The sequence below is a fragment of the Alternaria arbusti genome (assembly GCF_024043155.1).
Source record: "Alternaria arbusti strain BMP 1465 chromosome Unknown scaffold_10, whole genome shotgun sequence".
NCBI lineage: Eukaryota > Fungi > Ascomycota > Dothideomycetes > Pleosporales > Pleosporaceae > Alternaria > Alternaria arbusti.
In genome coordinates this window covers 307,986-324,775 of record NW_026249950.1, presented here as the reverse complement: position 1 = coordinate 324,775, position 16,790 = coordinate 307,986, and the positions used below count along the sequence as shown (strand labels likewise).

Sequence of the window (16,790 nt, the reverse complement as noted above, 5' to 3'; positions counted from 1 at the left end):
CTACATTGATTAACCTAAGGACTTCGGGCTGACGGATGACGGGGCATGCGATACTGTCGATATTCACTGCTCCCGTTTCGCGAGGAATGGATGTCTCATAGATAATGCAAGGAGTTCTTCAGTCAGGGAACAAGTGCATGGCTCATGGCAGGACCAAACCAGGAGCGGCAATGCGCGGGCACCGGTGGAGACGAAGCTAAACCTAAGCAACACGGGGCCCTGTAGCGGCCAACGTGGGTTCTGGGTTCCCGCAGAAAAACGTGGCATAGGCGATGCAAGCGTGGGCGGTGGCCAAGGGGATTGGTCGGGTGTCGCGGTCGGCGTGAATGGCTTGAGTGGAGGCTGACTGCATGCAACTCACTCAGCACTTTATCGAAATGCAAGTATCCCTAGATGCAGTATCCTTACGTGCGGCTGTTTCAGAGCCGTCTGGTGGTTGTCATGATGCCGGTGGTGGGAGTGGTAGAGGGGTCGCTCTTTCCTTGCTTACAGCCGCCGCTGCCTACATAATCGCGTCGTGTTCGTCGGCGAGACTCCTGCTACGCGTCTTGACCACGCACATGCCGCTGCTTGTCTGCAAGGCTGACGTCTTAGAATCCTACCAAACATCACCGCCGCCCGTTGCGACTCGCTAACCGTGGTGCCCCTGCGCGTGCATCTTGCTACTCACGACGCCCCTTGCCGATCTGGGCCCTTTGAAACGCGCAGGAGTAAGGCAGGCTGAGCACAGGACTTCTACCGACTACAACACCCATCTCCTCGCTTTTCTCTACAGACCCAGCACGGACAACGGCCGCTGACTGCTCTGTTTGCGTGCGCCCTCTCTTATACCCTTCAATCGCCGTCGTACGATTGCAGTTCCGACGACCTAGCAAGCAGCACGCTATCCCCGCCCACCTACTAACCACCGGACTCGCCGTGGCGCGCATCATGACAAACTCTCTTGAGTCCTCGCGGCCCATGCTTGCCAACGTAAGTCATTCTCCCGTATCCACTGCCCGTTTCAGACGTCCCCTGCGTGTGGTCGATGCTCGCCGAGGAGCACCTGCACTGCGTGCTTGACATTCACTCCTTTGCGCCTTCCCTTCCCTTCACACTCACCACGCAAACACCTGCCTTTGCGCTCCAACACGCCCGCACCAACACAAACACGCACATCCCTCGGCGACCATGTCGGAACAAGCACAGTCACAGTCTAACGAGAAGAAGTCGGCCGCCAACCGCGCATCCACCCGCATGTCCACCTACAGCGCCACACCCACCCTCACACCCTCCATCGCGCCCTCGCACCTGTCGCAAGCCTCGTCAACAGCCGGCGACCCCAAGTCACACGACATCAAGACATGGAACGCAGGTTTTGACCGCCTCGAAGACAAGCGCCTAGTCCAACAACGGTACGCCCTCAACGAGCGCAAGACAGACGACATGAGCAAGCTGGCGCTGGGAGCAAAGCTGGACCGCGCACTCGCACGTCGCATGTCAGGTCAAGACGCCGTCTTCCGGCCAAAGGGCGCAGAGAAGAAGGAGATTCAGACATAAGCTATGAGGATTGTCGCGAACACCACTTTTCATCTTTTTCGTTCAGGGAAGCCGCGATTCGACAGCTGCTCGCAGCCACAGCCGGCCATGCACACGGTCACATTCCTTATGGGGCACGGATTTTGGGGGTTTAGCATGCGAGATATCTGTTCTCGCGCGGGAGGGAGCACACGCAGGTACAATCGAGGGGCCAGGCGGCGTGTTGTTAGGCCTGGGCGACAGCCGGATCCGCAGCAGGACACAAGGGCTGCGAGTGCTGCTAAGGAGGACCATTCATCACTCTCCGAGACATGACGGCTTCGGATTGAGAGCTTTCTTCGACACTACTATACCAAGGCGTTACATTTCCTACTATTAATTCCATTTCCCGTTCCAATGCTGCATGTTATACTCTTCACGGGCTTTGTACGTCTCCTAGCGCCTGCCTCCTTTCTCATTTATCTACTGAAATGCGAATGACTACGAAACTCACCTCCTGTCATTATCTTTGCACGTGAAAATCGCCTTTCCAGTCTGAATCGCAAAACGCGCGTCTCGCAATCAATCCCACGCCAACCCGTCCCGCACCACACATCATCATCATCATCATCATCATCATGCCAGCCTGCCGCGAATTAATCACCTGCACGCGGCACGTCAAACGTCAGTTGTCAACCCACGCGGCTCGGCACACGCTGCATGCGTGTTGATCCCTTTTGCACGGCTTTGTTTGTTTGGTGCGTGCTGATCACCATAACCTGCATTACTGTTTCCGCGCCTTGCTGGCGTCATTGTGGAGAAGGAGGATGGGTAAGGGGTTTTGCTGGTCCGCTGGTTTGCTGGGCGGAGGGACCCCTCCCCCCCCCCCTAAGATCGGCGCTCGGAAGGGCTGTTTTTGGGTTGGTGGACAGGGTGGGTTTAGGACGGATTGGATGGACCCCGAGTGGCGGAGTTGGGTCCGCGTTTGACAGACTTGACAGGAGGGAGGGAGGGTAAGCCGTTGGTGCTATTGGAAGGGGAGAGTTATCGATGGGATGGAGTAGTTTATTGTGTGCGAAGTTTTTTTTTCTGCGTTGTTATATGGGCTAAGGAAGGTTTTCGCGGAGGGAACGGAGGTGGTATTTCAATAGATCATTCGCTTTCGTGAACTTTGTGTTCGCTCCATGTACTATTGGCTGCGTCTGCGTGTTTATTCTCAGATACGCATAGGACTTTCGCATGATGGTGCCTCATCCTAGAGTATTGGGCATATCTAGTCACGTTAGGAGCGCGTTGCTCCGTTTGCCATTCGAATGTGATGCCGTCCTCCGCGTAGCGACAACAGGATGGGGTTGGGATTTGGACAGGTGGTGTGTACAGGTACTTCCAACATCGTTCGTATGTTTTTGCTTAGCTTTGTAGCATGTCCCGTCCGTCTAGATATCCCACAACCCATTGCGTTCTCCATTTCCGCTCCTCCTCCCCCTCCCTCAGCAAAACTCTCCCTTCTATCAATTCCTCCAATCCTACCACTCTACCAAAACTTCCCAGTCTTCCTCCGCTCGTTGGCCAACTCCAATTGTTCTCTAATGCCCCTCAACTCTCCCCTGTGCCTTTCGTGCGTCTCCTCCAGTAACCTCGCGTGTTCTTTCTTCAGTTCCACGAACTCTTCTTCTAGCTTTTCATGCCACGGGTAAAGTACGAAGATCTGGAAGCAGAGGGCTGACGAGCCGATGAGGAAGTTTGTGAGTGAGAAGGTGCGGGTTATCAGCATTGTGGTGGGTTTTGTTGTGTTGGGAGCCAGAAAGGTTCGTCTGAAATGAGAAGTTGAGAAAGAGTCGAATGTGGTCTGGCGGTAGAAGTTCGGGTTCCCAATGTGTGTTATTTGAGAAGCAGGCGTTATTCTGTAGTCAGCCTGTTTCGCACACCTTGTTCCGAGTGCTTTTCTGTGCTTCGTGCTCGATCTTGGAGTCTCTGCGCGAATAATCTCGGTTCTATACGGTGGAAGTTTGAGTTTTCTCCAACGGTGATTTGCCAGGCTGTATCGCGAGTTACCCGAATGGTAGATAGACTGCAAGGTCACAAAGCTGTGGAGAGTAGTGTTGCGCGATAGAGAAGGAGGGAAGAATGAATAACGAGGAATGAACAACAGAATTACGGTAGAGGGAGTAGGACCGTCGCCTCCACATACAAGCAGTATTTCAAGCCCCGAAAGTCGCTCAACATCGGTCACATGCAACGGTCCCTTACACACCTATTGGATCTTGCTCTCAAAAGTGGCATGATGGTTGCTGTTTTGGGCCAAATGGGACTAAAGCCGAAAGAAAATCAGACCACCACGCGAAACGAACGGCATGGCTATGCATCGGCGTACCAGTACATTATCGGCGATCGAGAGATATCCTCTTTGTTTGAACCTGCAGCATAGAAGAGAAGGAAGGAGTTCATGTGTCACAAGAGATCCAGTTCGGTGTTGCGTCGTGGTGATAATGGTCGCGGGAGGCACGCGACACCTGAGCGTGGACTAGCGCCGCGCTAACCCGAATGCCAACGCGCGTTGAAAGTGGGAAGAGCTCTCCACTTCTTTGTTACATTGCAAGCTGAACGACTGCTCTTTCAATTCGAATGCATTCTTTTGATGGAAATATTCAATTACCTTCGGAATGCTAGCAGTCAAACAGCAGACCCTAATGACGTCTTCTTCAGCTATTTCAAGCATACGTCATCATGATACGAGCCCACGGGACCAGCGGTAGTGCGGGTATAGCGCATCTATGTAAGCAGTGATACTGCAGCATCGATGCCTCCTGTTCAAGAAATCTCACATACCAGAGACGCTGCAAAGTGAGAGAAAAAACACAAAATGACGACCCCCAACATCGAGCTGCTCACAGCGGCCACACCCAACGGCCAAAAGATCTCCATTTTCCTCGAAGAACTCGGCATCCCCTACAAGACCACCGCCATCGATCTATCCAAAGACGAGCAGAAGTCCGCCTCCTTTCTCAAAGTCAACCCCAACGGTCGCATACCCGCGATTGTAGACCACAGCCGCGACTCATACCCCGTCTTTGAATCTGGAGCCATCTTTCTGTATCTCGCCGAACACTATGACAAAGACTTCAAGTTCAGCTTCCAGGATAGTGACGAGCGGATGGATATGATACAGTGGCTCTTCTTCCAGAACGCCGGCGTGGGCCCAATGCAAGGACAAGCGAACCATTTCGTGCGCTACGCACCCGAGAAGATTGACTATGGCACAAAGAGATACAAGAACGAGACAAAGCGCCTCTACTCGGTACTAGAAGCGCGACTCCAGGATAGAGACTATCTCGCAGGCAAAGGCCGCGGCAAGTACAGTATTGCGGATATCACGACTTTTACATGGGTTCGGTGGGCACCTTGGGCGGGGATTGAGATGACCAAGTTTCCGAAGCTAAAGAAGTGGTGTGAGGAGATTGAGGAGAGAGATGCGGTCAAGAGAGGGCTTTTGGTGCCGTCGGGCGAAGATCAGATTGAGAAGTTGAGGAGGAATCCTGATGTGCAGGATCCGTTTAAAGCGTGGGTGAGGAAGGGCCAGAAGGAGATCGCGGATACACATGGGAACTAGTAAGCCCATAGCGCAAAACGTTGCTAAATATAGTACCCAGGCAAGTGTACACTGCCTCAGAAGCTATCTAGTTGTCAACAATTGATAGTATGTATTTAGCAACATGCAACACGAGTTCTAGCCACCCCTACTGCCCCTATGGCATAACCCTACGCATGATCCTCAGTATACTCCCATTCGCGTGAACAAGATCGAAAAAACCTTACTCACGGTTGCAGGAAATGTCATGAAGGAAGGCAGGACTGAGTTCCCGAGCTGTTAAGGTTCCGTCCTTCAGAAATTGAAAGATAGTGCCATTTGGGAGATTGGGATCTAATGGACATACCGAGGTGTCCTCCTTTATGATCATTTCATAACCACGATCGATGCGTCCAATACGAGTTCGATACGGCTCTGCATCGGTGGGCCGGAAATACTGTATTTCCAATAAGTCATGCTCGCCGAAGCCCTCGGTAACACCCATAAGGTGACCGTAAGGAAAATTTATCTCGAGTGGGGGTTGGCTGGCGAAGAAGGTCGGTGATGCCCAGTGCTTGATTCCTCGGTGCAGCATCTTACGGAAACGGACCAGCTGGAGCCAGCGGGCGATATTTGTTCCTCGAAACCAACAGTTCTCATCAGTGCGTCTGCGTCCGGTTAATAGAGAAGTAAGAACATGGTAGGCAATGAGCCAACGAGTTTTACCCTGCAAATCCTCGACGTGTTGGGGGAAGGCAGACTGGTCGTAGTATATGAGAGCAGCGCGGATACATTGCATGACAATTTCGCCTTGTTGGTGATCTAGTAGTTCCGTAGCCTCTAGATACAACTCTTCGATGTCGGGTTCGTGCGCAAAGAGCGCAGTGATAGCTGCGCGACCTTCATCTGTGAGACGTGTAATCCTGCAAGATGGTGGCTCGCCATTGCCAAAGAACACAGTAACCACAGTGCGACCCACATCCACGATCGACAGTGGTTTCCTATAGCTTTTTGTCTGCTCGATAATCTGAGATGCATTGCGGTGGTGCCATTCGTCCAAGAAACGGGGAAGAGTAGACCAGTAACCGTCTTTCTGCAAGGCGTCCTCAATAGTTGGACCAGAAGGATACAGCAGCCGTGGATCTTCGGTTTTGTCGTCGTTGTATTCAATCTGGATATGAAGTGCCACAAGGCCGTCATAGAGTTGGGTAGTTTGCTGGTAAGTATTGTTCGGGTTATTCGGGGGCTTCGCAGGCGGCTGTGTGATCTTCTCGAAGAGCTCGCGACGGCAAAATGGACACAGATTGCTGACTTCCTCTCCGTCTTCCGTTGCAAAGGTTATGAGAAGACAGTCTTTGTGAAGAGGATGTCGAGAGCAGTGAGGGCTTGGCTCGACGACTTCCTGGGCCGGATACTCCCACTCACCACGACATATAGCACACGTTGGCTCGTCCGCTGGAGGTGCGACTGAGCGTAGGTTGGCAATATATTCTTGTTTCGGCGGGAGCCATTCGAGCTCAGCAACGGTTTCGTCGCCGTACTCTGTAGGCATCCTGGTCTGGCGATGCGCGGTCGAGAACGTGGTGTGGTGGGTGAAAAGGAAGCGGGCAATCACTTAACTGTCTAGAATAGGAGCTCGTGTGTCAACAATGCGCAATGGCTACGTTGTGCAAGTACAAGGATTGAGATGTGGAAACGTGTTCTGCCGACTACATTAGTGTACAAGATGAGGTGGACAAAATTCTGGGGTAGTGTAGACTTTCAGGAGATAGATATTCAGTTCTTTTCTTGCATGAGATGCTCCATCAGTGGAGTTGCCAAAGCATCTGATGTGAACTCACCATGTGAAGCCTATGTCTATCGCTTGTGACCGAGTCTAAGCCCATATGATATGTCTTCTAACCAGATTCACCTCCTCGAAGGTCGAATTCGCGCGTTCGCCACCCTTCCAACTATCGATATTCAGCGGTGAGACTGCCGCACTCTTCAACGACCTTTTCTCTGCGCAATCTGGATCTTCAACGGGCTCGGGAGGTTCTGTCGGGGGCGCTCGCTCAACCTTTACAAGCATCGAAACCGTATTCAAATCCCCATTTGGTATGAAAACACGGATCTCAGTAACCCATCGATTGTGGCCAAACTGCTTCTTGTGTTGGAGGAGGAAATACATTACCATCACAAGGTTCGGCGAACCTAGAGACTGGTAGTTAGTGCATATCCTGTGACTGTTGAGAACTTGAGAGCTTCTGGTGAACATATCGAAGAAAGCTGCAATCGTATACATACCCAGCAGAGCAATGAAGTTCTCATTGTCAGCTCTAAAGGTGTATCCTGGAGCCTTCGGTACAGCATTCTGTCCCATGGCTCTACTGATGATCTTGCGCGTTTCCGGGTTCACAACTGCCACCGTGAAGAAGTAGTTGATGTTGGACAGGCTTTCTTTGCTATGCCTATTCCAGAGACCCCAGGTAAGATCCGAGGTTCTTTGGAGTTTAGGCATTTCGTCCGGCTTGACGGAGGGTACGTTCCATAGCGTTCTCGCCGCGTACGTGGGGCTCTCAAGGGTCAGAAAGAAGATAATACCAGCCTTTGGATTTATACCAATGGTAGAATCCGCGCCGGTAACCTAGAGCTATGTTAGCTGTATTGCGTGAAGTTTTAGCCACATCAAATTGTACGTGCTCACATACCCTGTATCTGCGCCCTTCAACTTTGTAGTATTGTTCCTTAGGATCTTCTGGTACTTCACCGTTCTCATCTTTCTCCAAGGTAGGCCCGTCTTGATGTTGGATTGTGTGACAGATGTTGTCCCCTCCATCACGTGAATCTCTATCATCTGCATGTAGCTCTTTGAGCATATCTTGAAGGCCGTGGTTTTCTTTCCCCATGACACAGTTTTCGTCAGAGTCTTCAACTTCCGGGTAGTCAGGTTCCGAGTAGCCCCAAAGTGCTAGTTCGCGTTTGAGGGTTCCATCCCAGGGAGTTTCCATTGGTAGATAGAGTTTAATAGCCTCTGGAAGGTTCAAGCTCGTGGCTAGTATCAACATCCGGCCTTTGGTTAAGGCAGCATTCCATAGAACGTCATCGGCGGGTTCTGTCGTCTCGGTGTCAACTAATACGGCGGTTTCGATCCTGTCTTCGTCGATAGCAGCGCTGGAGACATTGGAGTAAGACGAGTCGAAGACGTCAGCGGTGGCAGAGGCGAGAAGAACCGCACCGAGCGCCAAGAGCTTCGAGATCATCGGGGTAGAATCGAACGCTGGTGGAGGTATGGGTGAGAGTTAAATTGTGTCCAAAGTGGAGCCCCCTGGGTACATACTTAAGTTGCTGGCGCGTGAAGGCTACACAGGTCCAGGCTTTTTTTCGTTTGTAGCAATGAAAGGTCGACCAGCGCGAAAGAGCAGCAGTTCCTTATTCCCTATCGGCGATTTGATATATGAAGGAAATGAAACGTTGTAGCTACTGTGAGTCACTATATCTCACACCGCGTGGATCTACTTCCTCAAGCGACGTTTTTGACCCGAGTACCCCAAAGATGAATGCTACCTAGATACACGTACATGTGCGAACAGATCACTCTGAGTCGACGAGACGTCGTCGCAGCCTTCGAGATATTTTTCAAGTAGAAACGTAGACAAAGATGGTGAAGGAAGCTGCTGATTTGGATACGAGCAGATGAATGCAACATGAATGTCATGGCCGGTATCTGCACGACATAGTCAAGCCTAGTAAATCTCGCCATTGCCTTCCTCGTCATCGTCATCTCCGCCTTCATCATCACAATAATCGGATACCCACGACGAGTACCACTCATTACTCATATCGCGCACGGTATTGGTACCGCAGTGAACCTCGCCGCCGTAGTTGTGATGTGTGTTCCAGTCGTCGATGTAGATAACATCCATGCCCACACTGGCGTACAGCGACTTGAGCTTCTCGGCAAGAACATCCGTTCCGTTCACAACGGGGCCCCAGGGGTTGGGGGCAATGTATGTGTCAAAGTCGGTCAAGACAATGCCGTTGATAACACCGGGGAAGAGCGCACCGACCTTCAGCTCATCTGTCGCGTTACCGGTAGAGTTTGCGCCAAATGTCGAGCCGTTTGTCGCATTACCGGAAAGAATTGCGGAAAGGTCGCCAAAAGGATTTCCGTTGAACATCTCAGGTAGGCGAATGATCTCGTCGTCAGTAACTCCTGTTGCTTCCTTGAGGATCTGCAGATTGCCCTCAATACGTTCGGCGCAGCGCTTCTGCACGGACATGAGGTCCTCATTGGCAAGCAACTCATTAATAGTGATTGGCGGAACGGGAATAGCAGCACAGGCGAAATCGGAGGTGCAGTTATCGAATGATTGGCTATCGTTCTTGCGCGAAAAGGCGTGCTCTGAGCCGTATCCGCTGTCCTTTAGCTGCTGGAGCATTTCGACGCCCATCATGGGATCGGTGACCATGACGACCCAACCACGAGGCGAATCGACAGGGATGAACTGGATAAATTCGTCAACGTGGCCGATGACCAGCCAGTCTGTATCGAGAAGAAGGGGATCTTGTGTCTCTTGAGCTTGGAAGAAGGGAAGCATGAAGTGTTTCTGCTCGCCATGGTTGCCAAGAATCAGACGACCGGCGGGCCAACTAGTGCCGTTGAACTCGTAGGGAGGAATGGTCTCGATGTTACCACCGGAGTTGATCTCATCGCGGGCACCACCGAGCTGCTGGACAGCGCCGATACCAGTGTCGCGGTAGTATTCGAAGAGCTGTCTGCCGGCAACGCGCTCGTCCTGGGGAGAACGGATCATGATACGCAGGGTGATGGGTCCGTCGGGACCGGGCATTGAAGCGAAGCCAGGCTCCATGAAGTCCTGCGCCCAGATATCATCGCTTCCGGAGAAAAGGTAGAGTTCCTCTTCGAGGCCTGACTTGTTGACGGCTGTCTGAAGGGCGTCGGTGAAGCGGAGGATCCATGGATTGCCAGTCTCGTTACCTTTGACAGCAATAACCTGCTGCACAGGGTCGAGATGAGTATGGGTGAGGACAGGTGCAGTGCGAAGCATGACATCGTCAGAAGAGACACCGATGGAGCTCTCGACATCGAAACTAATGGTGACGCGGCCGTCCCAGCCATTGGGTCGGCGGGTGTCGCGTCCGTCAACACCGAGGACAAGACCCTCACGCAGAGCGGCTGCGCTGAAAGTGGAATTGCCGTCGACATAGCTCCAGGTGCTGTTTTCTCTCGCCTTGTGGAAGATGCGGACATACTTGCGCTGCACGGGATCTTTGATGTAGATGCGACCATGAGCGTCATCGGGAAGCTCAGGCAGTGGAACTGTGCGGAGCGGAGCGAGATATTGCTCGGAGCGCATGACATTGTCAGAAGCATCGTTGCAAGCATCAATTCGCTCGTTGCTGACTGAAGGACCGTCGAGGAGGGCGTTAGAGCAACGCTTGTTCGTGTCTCCAATGTTGGGGAGAAAGATGGCTCCATAGTCGGCAGTCCACTCGGTCTTGCCGTCGCAGTCCTCGCAGTCTTCCACGTCTGTGATGTCGACCGTGCCGTCCCGATTGGTATCAGCTCGGATATCGGCCTTGACCTTGCCGGTTGTAGATGCATTGGTTGGTGTTAGATCGATTGATGCTTCTGATCCACGCGAGACGACTCCGGCAAAGGCGGGACACGCAAGGCCTGATTTGAATTAGCTTTTGTCCATCGAACAACGATTGAGTAATGGGTAAGCTTGGTCTGATACTTACAGAGGCCTGAGAGAGCAAGAAGCGCTTGAGAACGCATCTTGAAGCTTGCTCGAAACGATGGATGTAAACTGTTCCCGACGCTTCACCAGGTGTTTATAGGATGGCCGTTCTGGAGCGAATCTTAGATATAGAACGAGATGATCTTCCACTCAGTTAAACGTTACCTCTATATACAGCTTCCCGATAGCGAAGACGTCACCGGCCGATGCCAATCTTGTTGCCATGACGTTTCCGAAAAGGGCGTTCCGTCGACAAGACCTTGGGAGGCTGTGTTCTCTGTAGATAGGCATCATACAGCCGGCGTATAGCTTGCACAACGTTACCCGAAATAAGTCGACTCCAGTAGCTTGTTAACGAGATCAGTGGATGTTGTGGATGCCCAGGTGTTGTCGCAGTGGAGACGGAGGTGATGACAGTCAAATTGGCGTTTCCGACCGGCGGATTATACGCTGGAGCCAATCAGGGTCGTCGTGTCGGGCCGATAAGATGAACTAGAACGCATGATCGGGACTCCCGTCTCCTTGTTCTTCTTCCTAACAATTGCGCGTCCTCTCAGCCCTTACTTTGACTGTGGCTTCTGTGAAAAATAGCACCGCCTCAACCATTTTGAGTTTTGTGGGTGAACTCGTACTTAAAAGGTGAAGTACCCGACATACGCCACAGCCAATAACATGATCATGGATTTGCCGGTATTGACAAAGGGCCCTCGAGTGCGCACCTTCTCTCCCAAAGTTCGCACAGGATGTAATACTTGGTACGTTCTCCAGAATCGTGGTGAAGTGCAGCTGCTTTCTCTTCTTTCGTTCCCTTTTCCCACTCTATCGCCTCTGTACCTGCCATCCTTAAGAAACACCGTGTTATACACCGAAGATGACCTTTCTGCGCGCGACAATTTGGGTGGTTGACACAACGGAACTTTTACTAATGTGCTTTCGCAGCAAGTAAGTGTGTTTGGGTGTTGTCTCGCCATTGCACCATCTCTTTCTTCATACCAGGATTTCTGTTCCGCGATTGAGTATGGAATCACTGTGGCATCCAAGATCGCCCAACATATCAGGTTCAACATGCTGACATGCTGCGTGTTGATCTACAGAATACGCCGAAAGAAATGTGACGAAGAGAAGCCAACCTGTCGTCGATGTAGAGAGGGTCAAGTGAAGTGTGATGGATATGCGCCGATGCCACCTCAAAAGAAGAAATCACCCACTGGAGAGAAAGCCGTCCAAGTCTCTCCAGCAAGCAAGTGCACCGTCGCTCGTCGTCAGACGCGTAGCATATCCCCAGACGTCGGATCTGGCTTTGGCCTTTTCGGTAGCGCGCGGGAACGGCTCTTCTTCTACCATTTCTGCTCCATCACCATCGTCGATTTCGTCCGTCTCGCCACTCCGAAAGACTTCTGGTCCCGAAGAGTGCTTCCAATGAGCCATAACGAGCCTGCGGTGCGTCATGCAGTGGTTGCGCTCGGTGCAGCCCATCAGCTCTACCTCCAAAAGCTTTCAGCGCCTCTTCTGGAAGATACAAACGCGTCTATGGCTCGTCTAGAAGTCATTGCCACACAGCATTACAACAAAGCCATCGGAGACCTAGTGAGTGTCAAGGATTCCCAGACGTCAATAACCATTGATGCTGAGGTCACAATTCTGACCTGCTGCTTACTCTTTGTTTGCTTGGAGAACTTGCTTGGTCGCTTTGACGAGGGCATTCGTCACATGCGGGCCGGCGCACGCCTGTTGGAAACATGTAACCTGACGGCCGCTTCAAACGACTCGAAACAGCTGATGCAGGAGATCGGGACCGTGTTGGTTCGCTTTGGTGTGGACGCAGCCATGCTTCTCGACGACGAAGACGTCATCTCCGACATTACGCCATACGCCACGCCATTGATCGAAATTGACGAAGAGCAGACTCCATTTCCAAGCGTTCCAGAGTGCAAAGACGCGCTATGGGACCTGGAAGTCAGGATCTTTAACAACGATTGTGGCTGTGATGGAGATGAAGAGGCCACGGCATATCGTGGTCCAGACAGCGATATGATAGAACTTATCGCGTCTTTCGGGCGTTGGAAGAATAAGTTCGATCTGCTCGTCTCAGATTTAGCTGACTCACGGAGTTTACCGAAGGAAGTTCAGCGCGAACTACTTGTCCTCATGCTTCGCAGATGCGCACTGGAAATCATCCTACTTCCAGAGACTGAAGACAACGACGAAGAGTTATCGAGGCTCAACTATGAGCTCCTGGACATGGCAGGGCATCTGTATAGTATGGAGGCATCGTGGTTAGGACGGCCAATGTTCACGCTCGATAGCGACACGATTCCTTCGCTGTTTTTTACAGCGACATTCTGCGAGGACCCCATCTTGGTTCAGCGCATCATCGTTCTCTTACGCCAATCTCGACGACGAGAAGGCCCTTGGGATAGCTGGGAAGCTGCGAATAAGCTTGAGTTGGGGTCAAAGAAACTGTGTAGTGTTAGCAATTAGCAGGCTTCAATCCAACATACTGCTCCAACTAAGCTTGAGAAAAGCCATGAAAGATGACTGGTCAAGGCCGTAGTTCAGCGTCGAATAGGGTCTTGCGCAATCAGTTGCGAAAGAAAAGATGTAGTGGTGGATCCGAGGTGCTCTTCTTCTGCTTCAGCCTTGTGGTGGATTTGCCACAAAGACTGGATAAAATTCCGTGGAGAGTGTATACGCATTATATAGATGGTATGCAAAGCATGGTGCATTGACAAGTCTGGTTGGAGGGTATAGCAAAGGAAAAGGAGAAACGCGCGATGATGCGGGTAGCTGTGCGGGGCTGCCAGCCATCAGGCTCACAACGCGCCTGCCATCTCCGCCTCCTCACACATAGTCTTCTCTCAATATAACATCACCACCACGTCCTCAACCATTTCGGCGAATATCATGCATATCGCATTGATCCTGTTCAGAGCGGCAGCTGTCTTGATGCTGGTGTAATATGTGAGAAAGACCTTGTGGCACTTTATGTCAGTGCCACTAGGATCCGTATCGACCGCGGAGCGCGTCTCAACCCTCCAGGGCTGATGTCTCTTACCAACACTTGTTCGCCATCCATGTCCACGCAGCCACATGTGAAGAGCGGTCATTGATCACTCTTGGCTCGACCGACTGATGTCATATTTGAGTCTACTAACGCGACATGCACACGCCGTAGCTACTGGCGGAGAGGCGCAGCCCCATTTCATTATGACGACACGATGCGCGACGCGTTCTGGGGCAACGTGATATATCCTTAGGTGTCGCCTGGATTGGAACCACAGTCTACCATACAGATAAGAAGAACAAGTAAGGTATTGAACAGCCAGCTAGACCTAAAGCATCATGGACACCATCAAGAAAGCTATCGGCAGCGCCTTCGACCCCAACACAGACATTCCCGACCTCAGCGGAAAGGTAAGCTTATCCCTCCGTCTACATGTGCAGGTTTCTAATGCCTCTTTCAGGTATATGTCGTAACAGGCGGCTCCGCTGGAATCGGATACGGCATCGTCGCGCACCTCCTTCAGCATAATCCCGCGAAAATCTATCTCCTGTCGAACAAGGAAGAGCACGCCGACGAAGCTCAGGAAGCGCTCAAGGAATGGGGTGACATAAGCAAAGTGGAGTGGCGAAAGTGCAATCTCGAAGACTTCAAGCAGGTCGATGAAGTAGCCAAGTCGCTGGCAAAAGAGCTGGACAGGCTTGATGCTTTGGTCTGCAATGCGGGTTTGGGCGTTGGCGTATACAACGAGACTCGGGATGGTCTGGATAGCCACATGCAGGTCAACATCTTCTCGCAGGCCCACCTCACGCTCATGCTATTGCCTATACTGCAGAAGACACCCGACTCGCGCATTGTACACCAGTCTTCCGACCTACACAGGGGTGCCGACTCGAGCATGAAGTTTGAGTCCATCCAGGAGATCAACCAAGACATCGGTGCGATGAAGCTCTATAACCGAACCAAGCTAGCGCAGATCCTCTTCCTTCGCGAGTTGTGCCTCCGTATCAAGGCTGGAGAGTTCGGTCAAGTCACAGAGAGCACGGGCTTGCCATGGATCAACGCGACGCACCCTGGTGGCGTAATAACGGATCAGCAAGATCAGGCAATCGAGGCCTATGGCACTGCTGGAAAGGTTGGCGTCAAAGCCGTGCGACCGTTCATGAAAGACCCAGTCGCGGAGGGATGTCGCCCAGCTTTATTTGCTGCAGCGTCGCCTGATATTGCGAAGGAGCAGATTCAAGTGAGTTGACCCTGGAAGTTCTTTGCATCGAAAACTCAAGCTAACTGCCGCCAGAACTCGTACATCGTCCCTGACAAGAAGGTCCAAGAAGCATCCAAGCAGGCTAGAGATGAGAAGTTGCAGAGAAACCTGTGGAGGCTAACCAAGGAAGTCCTGGAATCGAAGATTGGTAGCTTGCCGTACGAGATGAAAAATGAGGTTGTCAACACTGCGTAGACCGAGGGTAAATAACGGTCCGATTCTGGATGGACAATGTCCGAATATGACTCAGGTGTCTGTTAGATGCGCTCCACAGTTTATCGCACTTGCGTCTAATCAACGATCCCGCATACATACTCAAGTTCCATGGAAGGTAGACGAACTAAACGCGACTCACGCGTCAGTTATGTGTATGACGCGTTACATAACCCAAAGCTCAACCACAAAGCAAGGTCATAACCCACTACAAAGCGTATGCAGCGTCTAGATCAAGACCTATAAGCTGCTATCACAGTCTTGATCGTCGCAACCCCCAGCATGTAGTTTGAAGGGCGTGTTGTGGTGCCCCGCTAACGTCATAGTACCAAGTGGGGTCCCAAGAGGCTCTGGGCAACTTCAACTGTACAGTCATGATGCGGTATATAATCGCCAACATCGCTTTCAGAACCATCATTACAAATCTCAGTTGTCTCAAGTGTCTCAAACCCAAGCACAATTCCATCTTTCCACAACACACCAAACACCATCATGTCCAAGCTTACCGACTTCAAGCTCCTCTCCTTCGATGTGTACGGCACTCTGATAGACTGGGAGGCAGGCGCTTTGACCGCCCTCCAGCCCCATCTCAAGAAGTCTGGTCAAGAGAACATGGATCGCAAGCACATTATGCAAGTCATGCACAAGATCGAGGCAAGGGTCGAAAGCGAACACGGCCACCTCAAGTACTCAGAGGTACTCACCATGGTGCTTCCTGAGTTGTGCGAGAAACTCGGGTTGGAGAAGCCCAGTGAAGAAGAGAACAAGGCATTTGGAGCGAGTATCGGCCACTGGCCTGGATTCTCTGATATACCATCTGCTTTGGAGAGGCTGTCCAAGTACTTCAAGCTTGTCGTTCTGTCCAACGTCGATCATGATTCATTCAAGCTCGGAAATGCGAACGGGCTCAAGGGATACAAGTTCGACGCCGTCTACACCGCCCAAGACATCGGGTCTTACAAGCCCGACCTGAGGAATTTCGAATACATGTTGGCCAAAGTGAAGGAGCAATTTGGCGTCGAGAAGCATGAGGTATTGCAGACCGCGCAATCTCAGTACCACGACCACCACCCAGCAAAGGACATGGGAATCAAGAGTTCATGGATTTACAGGCCGGGCGCGGTCATGGGAAACCGCGATGATCCTGTATATAACTGGAAGTTCGACACGTTGGCCGACATGGCGGATGCCGTGGAAAAGGAGGCCGCAGAGCAGGGAAAGTAGGCAGAGATGGGAGATTGTGTGGTTGTGTGCATTGACACTGGAGGTGGGGGACGCTAGAAGTACTCCAACTTTTGTTCTGGATTCAACAAGGAAGATATCAATGCAAAGCGCAGCCTTGGCGCTTGTTACTTTTCGGACCCAGATAATTTGCCGCGCGAGGCCTCCTACATTGTGATTAGTCTGCGTTAGCTTGCGGGGTGCAGATGCTTTCTCCTCCTCCGGACGCCACAATCTATTGCTTCGCTGTGAACTCAAAAAGCTTTTTCCCAATAGAAA

At 51.8% G+C, this 16,790-nt stretch overlaps 8 protein-coding genes across 8 annotated transcripts; 5 read left to right on the top strand and 3 right to left on the bottom strand.

The window, feature by feature from the left end:
- Nucleotides 1–930: 930 nt before the first annotated feature.
- On the top strand, nt 931–1,539 carry J4E86_007361 (uncharacterized protein; the record flags this gene model as incomplete). The annotated part of the gene is made up of 2 exons (XM_051447881.1): nt 931–972; nt 1,210–1,539. The coding sequence occupies 2 exons, from the start codon at nt 931–933 to the stop codon at nt 1,537–1,539; spliced, it is 372 nt and encodes a 123-aa protein (XP_051300819.1).
- A 2,821-nt stretch (nt 1,540–4,360) lies between these two features.
- Nucleotides 4,361–5,107, top strand: J4E86_007360 (uncharacterized protein; the record flags this gene model as incomplete). Its single annotated transcript, XM_051447880.1, has 1 exon — nt 4,361–5,107. The coding sequence occupies one exon, from the start codon at nt 4,361–4,363 to the stop codon at nt 5,105–5,107; it is 747 nt and encodes a 248-aa protein (XP_051300818.1).
- Nucleotides 5,108–5,309: 202 nt separating this feature from the next.
- J4E86_007359 (uncharacterized protein) lies at nt 5,310–6,617 on the bottom strand (the record flags this gene model as incomplete). The annotated part of the gene is made up of 1 exon (XM_051447879.1): nt 5,310–6,617. One exon carries the CDS (start codon nt 6,615–6,617, stop codon nt 5,310–5,312), a length of 1,308 nt encoding a protein of 435 aa, XP_051300817.1.
- Nucleotides 6,618–6,941: 324 nt separating this feature from the next.
- On the bottom strand, nt 6,942–8,307 carry J4E86_007358 (uncharacterized protein; the record flags this gene model as incomplete). Its single annotated transcript, XM_051447878.1, has 3 exons — nt 6,942–7,258; nt 7,352–7,691; nt 7,756–8,307. The coding sequence occupies 3 exons, from the start codon at nt 8,305–8,307 to the stop codon at nt 6,942–6,944; spliced, it is 1,209 nt and encodes a 402-aa protein (XP_051300816.1).
- A 483-nt stretch (nt 8,308–8,790) lies between these two features.
- On the bottom strand, nt 8,791–10,850 carry J4E86_007357 (uncharacterized protein; the record flags this gene model as incomplete). Its single annotated transcript, XM_051447877.1, has 2 exons — nt 8,791–10,745; nt 10,814–10,850. 2 exons carry the CDS (start codon nt 10,848–10,850, stop codon nt 8,791–8,793), a joined length of 1,992 nt encoding a protein of 663 aa, XP_051300815.1.
- A 1,141-nt stretch (nt 10,851–11,991) lies between these two features.
- J4E86_007356 (uncharacterized protein) lies at nt 11,992–13,293 on the top strand (the record flags this gene model as incomplete). The annotated part of the gene is made up of 1 exon (XM_051447876.1): nt 11,992–13,293. The coding sequence occupies one exon, from the start codon at nt 11,992–11,994 to the stop codon at nt 13,291–13,293; it is 1,302 nt and encodes a 433-aa protein (XP_051300814.1).
- An 861-nt stretch (nt 13,294–14,154) lies between these two features.
- J4E86_007355 (uncharacterized protein) lies at nt 14,155–15,272 on the top strand (the record flags this gene model as incomplete). Its single annotated transcript, XM_051447875.1, has 3 exons — nt 14,155–14,226; nt 14,277–15,056; nt 15,111–15,272. The coding sequence occupies 3 exons, from the start codon at nt 14,155–14,157 to the stop codon at nt 15,270–15,272; spliced, it is 1,014 nt and encodes a 337-aa protein (XP_051300813.1).
- A 510-nt stretch (nt 15,273–15,782) lies between these two features.
- Nucleotides 15,783–16,514, top strand: J4E86_007354 (uncharacterized protein; the record flags this gene model as incomplete). Its single annotated transcript, XM_051447874.1, has 1 exon — nt 15,783–16,514. One exon carries the CDS (start codon nt 15,783–15,785, stop codon nt 16,512–16,514), a length of 732 nt encoding a protein of 243 aa, XP_051300812.1.
- Between the last annotated feature and the right edge of the window lie 276 nt (nt 16,515–16,790).